Here is a 7,425-nt window from a genome sequence, read left to right on the forward strand (position 1 = left end):
ACTCAGCAAGGGAAAGTCGTTGAGACAACTGAAGGCTGAAGTACAAAGGAAGGGAAATCGCCTCTGCTCCAATTTGCAGACTGGTGATTGTCTGAAGGAGTTGTGCTCCCTGTCACCTAATCTCTTCCCTTGGCGGCTTGTTAGCGTTTGGCACGGGGTCTCTGCTCACAGAGCATTATACATTCGATATTCAAAAACCCTTCTTACATATACATCACTTGCTATTTTCGTCAGTGTGGGCACATTTCAGCGACTGATAATAGGACACTGTTATTCAAAGGACAAATAGCTCTGACCCATAAAGAGGCAGAAGCTCTCATTTTTTCCCTGCCAATTCCAGTCTGCCTCTTAAAAATAAAAGTTGGAATGAAAGAGGAGATGAAATGCTGGATTCCTGCTCGAAAAGAAGGAGGAGACAAGTGAGAGTAAAGAATGCAATTAAACCACGGAAGTAATGTACAGAATGCCAGTTTTTCTTTACGGTAAAGCATTGTTTTTCACTATAGAGATAACTGGATAATACTGTTGATTTGCAATCCAGAAACCTTTTGCTTTTTGCTTTTTGCTTGTTGTTTTTATTTTCTGAACATTCTGGTAGATTACAACTTTGCTTTCTTCATGCGCACAAGCCATTTCGTTATCAAGATAATGTTTCTTTCAAGTATTTTAGATTTTCCTTCTCCATCCTGTAGGTTTGTGCATAAGGTTTGTTGCTGCGACCCGCAGAAGCCCCAGCCCTTGGTAAGAGGTCTATCCATGGAAAAGAAAGTCCCAGCTCCTTTCAGTAGGTTAGCGGACTGTATTTCATTCGGGGTGGGTTTCTTCCTCTCCCGTGCCTAAAATCCTTCTCAGAGATAAAGGACAAGTCATTTCTTCTTCTTCTTCTTCTGCTTCTTCTGCTTCTTCTTGTTCTTTCGCCCCTTGGAATGTAAATCCTCTTAAGACTGAGATATCTTTAGACTTTTTTTTTTTTTTCCGTAGGTGTCCACTTCTGGGGAGAGAACACGATTAAATAAACATCGGCTGTAGGTACATTAACTCGAAGAGAAGCCCGGGAAAGGGGCGAGATTTTAATAACCCTGAGGCGAAGGTTTATCTCGTTAAAGGTACTTCTTCTCGCTGGTCCATGGAAACGGAGGTGGCTTTGCTCAGTACAGAGGGCGTGAAAGTGAGGAAAGAGTCAGTCCTGGTCGTGGCCGAACAGGTAAAGTCTGATCCGGAGGGTCTCTGCGCCAGCCCGTTGGACTGGCCGCTGTGGCAAGCCAGGCAGGAACAGGGGTTGCCCCCGGCGCTGCCGAGTCCATGGGTCGGGGCAGGGTAGAGAGAGGGATGCCTGAAGGCGCACAGCAGTTCTGGTCTCGGGTAGGGGTGGGAGAGGACCCTGAAGGTGTCCAGCGGCCTCAGCGGGGTGCTGAAGGGAGCGGCGGCCGAGGCCGAGGAGGCGCCGATGCCCATGTGGGAGTAGTAGGGCAGGGGCAGGTGGGAGGGGAAGGGGTAGGGCAGGTTGCCGGTGGCCGCGGCGTGGCTCATCATGTAGGTATAGAACGCCGGGTCGGCCGGGTGAGGCCAGGTCATGGCCAGGCGCTGCCGCTTGTCCTTCATCCTGCGGTTCTGGAACCAAACCTGCGGGGAGAGGGGAGGCGAGAGCCGTCACCCGCCGCCGCCCCGCTCCGCCCGGCCGCCGGCCCCGGCCCCTGCCCCCGGAGCAGTCGGCGAAGGGGGGCCGGCGCCAGCCCGCGCTCCCGGAGGGGGTTGTCATCGCGTACGGAGGGATCGGCTCAACCCCTATAAATCTACGGGGAGACCCAGGGAGGCGGCCCTGCTAGGGTGCTTGGTTTCCTTTCTTCTTGCTAGGGCTTGTCCTGCTGACAAACCCCCCCCCCCTCCCCGCCACGGCTCCGGGCAAGCCTGGCAGCTCTGCCCTTTCGCAGCCAGAACTACCTGGGATTGTCGTTACCGTTCTTCTTTTCACCCGCAAGTGTTTTTGATAAGGCAAAACGAATCGGGATCAAAACAAGAGCTGCTACCGGCTTCCTCTTCCCTCCCCCGAGAGCTGAGCCAGGTTTGGACTGGACCGGAGGGAGGATTAAAAATAATCTGCTAGGGAGAGGCCGGATTAGTGGTGCGGGCTGGGACGGCTCCGAGAGCCGTGTCCCCTCTCCCGCATTGCCGCTTGCCGCACGGTGCGGGCAGGGCCAGGAACGGGCCGGGGGGGGCGGGGGGGGAGAGAGATGGTCGTGCTGTCGAAGCCCTTTCCCGGGTTTTGCGAGGAAGTTTGGCCGTATAGATTTACATCGTGCTAATTGGAAACATGTCTGAGCTGCGTGTACCTTGATGGTGGTTTCTGGCAGATTGAGAGCAGCCGCCAGCTCGCATCTCCGGGGCCTGGACACGTAGTTCTCCCGGTAAAACTCCTTCTCCAGCCGGGCGATCTGCTCTCGGGTGAAGGCGGTGCGGTACCGGCGCATCTGGTCACTGGCGCTGCAGGCCAGAGAGCCCTGGGACCCCCCGCTGCCTCCGCTGCCCTTGGCCGGGTCCCCCCCGCCGCCGGGGCTGCCACCCACCGCCTCGGAGCACGGCCCTGCGTGGGGAGCACGGGGGCGGGGGGGGCACACGCTCGGAGGAGGGCGGGCACGGAGGGGTGCTCCCTTCCGCCCCCATCCCTCCCCGTGTGGGTCTCCCGCGCCTGCCCGCGGGTAGTGGGGATGCTGGGGAGACATCCAAGAGGGACCGGGGCGGGGGAGAGCACGGAGAAGGGGGCGCAGCACCGGTGAAGTATTTGACGGGTGCTTGCTCACTCTGACTAGAAGGCTACCTGCTCCCCCAAAACACCCACAAACGCCCACATACCGCTCTGGGAGCCTCTGCTCGATGCCCCCACCCAACCCCCCCGCTCACTTCCCTCACTGTGGAGCCGGAGGCAGCCGCCGGAGCATCCCCCGGCCCTGAGCGGCTCGGAGTGGCAGGTGTGCCCACCGCCCCAGCCGCACGGCCCCGCGGCCCCTTCCTCCAGCCCAGCGAGGGCCCAGGAGCGGAGCAGGCAGCAGGCAGGGCCTCTGCTCCCTCCGGGGGGAGGTCAGGCCTCGGGGACGCTCCGCTCAGCCTTCAAAGCCCAGGGTGGGAGATTTTCAAAGAGCCTCTGAGGGACGAAAGGCGGCAGACAGCGCTCTCCGCGCTTCCCGGCTCCTTCTCGAAGTGATGGAGAAATGGGGAGGGGGGAGAAGCGGGTTGTTGTCGGGGGCGGGGGGGGGCTCTGCCGGGCTGGGAAGGTGGGAATAAGGAGTGGGGGCAGGGGGAAAAGGGGCCTGGCCGCTGCGTTTGCTTTCAAATGCAACTCTCCCTCATTGTGCCCGAGACCAAAGGCAATTAATTCATTGGGACCATTTCCGAGTTGGCGCCACCGAGACAGAGAAGTGACAAGGTAATTTGGACCTCTCCTTTTTTTTTTTCTTTTTTTTCTTTTTTTTTTTTTTAAACCCCAACGTGCAAACAAGGACCTCGCTGCCGCACTTGGGGGAGGCAGGGGTCGGCGAGCGATTTTACGGTCTTTATGGGCGCTTCCGCACTCGCCCGGGCACATTTCACCCTGCAAAACCACAAACAGCTCTCGGCCAGAAAACCCGTTTGATCTTCCCACCACCCCCACCCCCACCACCCCCCAAGTACAAAAAACTCCTCCGGTGGGAAGGATCGGAAGGGATTTCCTGCAGCATGCACTGTCCAGGCGGTGGGGAAGAATAAAACAAATTTAAAAGATGGAGAGGAGAGAGTGGGTGGTGGTCTCAGCCAAGGGGGGGTCCTACGGGACAAGCTGCAGACCTGATGCAATCGCGGCGGGACCCCTGGCTACCCTCCAGGGACGCGGGGGCTGCCCGGTGTCCCGTCCCCCGACTCCCGAGCAAGCCTCCCGGTGGCAGGGAGCTGAGGAATCAGCCGGGAAAGGAGATTCCCCCACACACCCCCGCATACACCCCGACTTCGCTGCCCCTCGCTCAGCTGGCGAGGGAGAGACCCCCTCCGGCAGCCCCCCTCCCGCCCCCCAGGCAGCGCTGCCCCCCAGCCCGGGAGCGGGCGGGGGGCCGGAGGCACGGGAAGGAGTTGGGTACCTTTGCTGTGCTGATACTCGGCGCTCCCCGTGGCGCAGTCCGGGGTGCAGCTCACCTCGATTTCCTCATAGAAATCCGACTCGGTGTCCGAGCTGCTCTGCTGCCCTTTGCTGGAGGGGGGGTCCGGGGCGGGGGGCTGCTGTCCGGCCGAAAGCAGTGCTGCCGCCGCCGAGCGGCTCTCCGCCACCGTCCCTGTCCCTGGCAGCACCTCCACCTCCTCTTCGTCTTCTCCTCCGCCACCTCCTCCTCCTCCTCCTCCTCCTCCTCCTCCTCTCTCCCGGGACGACAAGGGGCCAGGTCTGGGGCTGAGGCAGTTCCGATGGATCATCTTCTCCTGCGGCTCCGGAGCGGGGCTCCCCACCGCTTCGGACAAATTAGGCACCCTCTTGCCAACTAGAGCGCCAAGTTGCGTCCCTTCCAGAAACATCACCATCTCCTTCCTGGTTTCCATCGTGGCTTTGCTTAAGGGAGGGGGGGGAAAAAAATAATCCAGGTCTCTTCCCCCCCCCTCCCTCCCGCTCCCGCCCCAGCCTTGTGCAAACCCGGCAACCCTCTCCCGCCAGCGGAGAGGAGCAAGCCGTGAGACAGGGTGACCTTGTGATGCGAGCGCTACGCTCCGCCGTGCTGCTCTGGGAGGGATCACCATTGCCCTCTTCTTTCTAAGCTGTCATCCTCAATGGTGCAGTCGTCATTACAGTACCACCGGTGACGCCACGCATTGATTGCCAGCGGATAAATAGAAACGTCTGCCATGGGGAAGATGAAAGGAAGAGCCGGAGCTAATGGGCTAAAGGCGTGATGCACCAGGTGTAGGAGCCCGAGATGGAGAGGAAAGTGTGAGAAAGGGATGCATATGGAGCTGAGCTGCAAAGAGGTTGTAACATGCGGAGACAGTTCCGCAGGGGGAAGCCTTGCCTGACAATTAAATAGCCTTTTGACTGCTTTAAGCCACAACCTTGATGCAGAATTGAGGCGAAGATTCCCTAGCCGCATCCTGGAAGTGAGAAGATACGTACTCAAGCCTCTTCCTTGGATGCATTATTTATTGCTGGCCACCAGCTTCCGCGGAACTGCAGATATCAGGCTTTGAGAATCCTTTGCAAACGTGAGGATAAAGAAATGCGCGGCTGACATCTGAATGCAGAAGTAGCCTTGACTTGTTCTGGTTCCGTATCGGTTCTTATTCCTGTAACTGTTACTGCTTTCTAATAACCGAGATTAAAACGTTAGTTTAAAATTTGGAAATGCGGTTACTTATTTATTGCGTTTTACAGCTGAAGAGACAACTGCTTCACTTTTCGCAGCTGTAGTTGTTCTGATGTCTGCTGTTTATCCTTTACTCTTATTTCTTCCTTCGCAGTTCCTATTTGTTCCACGCTTCTTGCGCTTTTAAGAGGGTTTTAGCTTTCCTCCCCTTTCTTCCTTTTAATTAATTGTTTTGCATATATTATTATCTGCTTTCAGGGGGAAAAACTGCGAGAAGAAGGTCTGCCAAGAACAATTCAGGCTCAAAGCAACGCGAGTTATCAAGGCCAGAGCTTATGCTAGCTAGCAGATGTTGTTAGAAGAGAAATGACAAGGGCAACCATTTGGACAGCACTTGTCTGGAAACAGGGGACCTTCTACCCCAAACGTGGCGGCACACGCAGCCTCTCTGGCGTAGGATGATATTTTCAACGAGTGCGGCCAGCATCTCGTCGCCAGTTAGTACCGACCCACACGTCGGTCAAAAAAAAAAAAAAAAAAAAGCGCCAAGTCATTTTCACCATCTGTCGTAACTAGGTGGTTCTCAATTTTTTCTCCTGGCGTTATTGGCTAGTCGGGTTACAGACAACATTCGACCAATTGCGTTCCCAACCCGGTCAGGAATTTACTGGCATATCTGAGGTGACGTCGCTTCGGTGGGGGACAGGCAGCGGATTAGGAAACACGCTAGGATTCTCCGTCCAGCCCCGCGAGCCAGAGGCGGGCAGGGCGCAGGGGGGCAAACAGACAAACCGCCAAGCAGGGGTCCCGGGCCGTTTTCAGGGGGACAGAGCGGGAATTTTTACAGGACCGTGGCCACCAAGGTCCCTTTCTCCCTGTGTAGCCACGCAGGCACGTTTCCCCGCACACACACACGCGTCGTGCGCACACCACGCTCCGGGCTGCGCTGCTGTTCGTCGCACGCCGTGATGCGCGCACTGCTCCGCGGTTCGCCTATCGCTTGGAAACTCACCGCTGCGGAATTCCCTCTCCCTCCTCTCCCTCTGGACGGGTGTGTGGGGTGGGGACCCGCCGCCCACCCCTGCCGCGGCCGGGCTCTGCTCCCCGGGCTGTGCGGGGCTGGAGGGGCAGGCGGTGGGTGGACGGATGGATGGAGGGATAGAGGGATGAATGGATGGATGGATGGATGGAGGGAGGGAGGGAGGGAGGGAGGAAGGGAGGGAGGGATGGACGGGTGGACGGAGGGAGGGAGGGATGAGGCAGCCGGGCTCTGCTGCCTGCCCGGCGGCCGCGGCGCGCCTATTCCCGCTGCTCGGGAGCGGCGGGGCCAGCGCCGATCCCGCGGCGCGGTGCGGTGCAGGGCGGTGCGGTGGGGCCCGGCAAGGAGAGGCGGGGTCTCTCGGGCAGCGCTGTGCCCCTGTGTCACCGGTGCCGCTTTCCCACAGCTGGTGGCGTCGTCGCTGCACTTTGCTGGGGGTTGGGGGGGTTGGGGCGCTGGTTTCCCTGGCACCTCCGGGGGGGGGGGGGGGAAACTCGGCCTCCCCCGAGGCCCAGGCCCCCCAGCTTCGCGGGGAAGGTCACCTCCAGGCTCCTTCCTAGCTCGGGCAGGTAGCCGTGTTGGAAGAGGCTGTCTGTTGCCTGTGGCGGACGGAGAGGATTTCCCCGTTACTACGAGTTTGGGGGCAGCAAGAAGAGGGGTGTTCGTGTCTCTTTCTATATAAAACAGCCGCCGGGAGCTGAATTCACAACACGAGGAAGCAGTCCCGGAGCGGAAGATGAAGACGATTGCGGGGCAGTTAATGGGAAATCCTGCCTCTGGCAGACTGGAGCCCTGGGGAAGGTTCCCGTGGATTCTGCTGGCCCATCCCCACGAATTTTATCGCTTTCGTTTAAGAGCCACTGCTGCCTCTTTCCTCACCCCATTCTTAATCCGTTCCCAGCAGGAAGCCACTCGTCATGTACCTCGGGTGGGAGGTTTTGTTGAGCCGCAGGCGATGGTCATTGCCACGGCCGGTTTGACTCAGCCCGCAGCAGCACGGGCTGCAGTACACCCACGCACGGACAGACGCACACCCCGCACACGTAGGCACGCAGTCATTTGCCAAGGATAAAC

The 7,425-nt window shown here is 58.5% G+C and overlaps 1 protein-coding gene across 1 annotated transcript; it reads right to left on the reverse strand.

Moving 5' to 3' along the window:
* Window positions 1-1,092: 1,092 nt before the first annotated feature.
* EVX1 (even-skipped homeobox 1) lies at window positions 1,093-4,557 on the reverse strand. Its single transcript, XM_075417439.1, has 3 exons — window positions 4,107-4,557; window positions 2,331-2,581; window positions 1,093-1,623 (listed from the first exon to the last, which is right to left on the reverse strand). Exons 1-3 carry the CDS (start codon window positions 4,555-4,557, stop codon window positions 1,093-1,095), a joined length of 1,233 nt encoding a protein of 410 aa, XP_075273554.1.
* Window positions 4,558-7,425: the final 2,868 nt, after the last annotated feature.

Source organism: Opisthocomus hoazin, chromosome 4 (assembly GCF_030867145.1).
Source record: "Opisthocomus hoazin isolate bOpiHoa1 chromosome 4, bOpiHoa1.hap1, whole genome shotgun sequence".
NCBI classification, from domain to species: domain Eukaryota; kingdom Metazoa; phylum Chordata; class Aves; order Opisthocomiformes; family Opisthocomidae; genus Opisthocomus; species Opisthocomus hoazin.

What these genes read in the sequence shown, in the direction of transcription:
- EVX1 (XM_075417439.1), bottom strand. Translation starts at nt 4,557, where the DNA reads ATGGAAACCAGGAAGGAGATGGTGATGTTTCTGGAAGGGACGCAACTT. An exon ending in CGAGTATCAGCACAGCAAAG is followed by an intron (nt 2,582 to 4,106) that starts GTACCCAACTCC and finishes CTCCCCACGCAG; the next exon opens with GGCCGTGCTCCGAGGCGGTG. An exon ending in TGCCAGAAACCACCATCAAG is followed by an intron (nt 1,624 to 2,330) that starts GTACACGCAGCT and finishes CTCTCCCCGCAG; the next exon opens with GTTTGGTTCCAGAACCGCAG.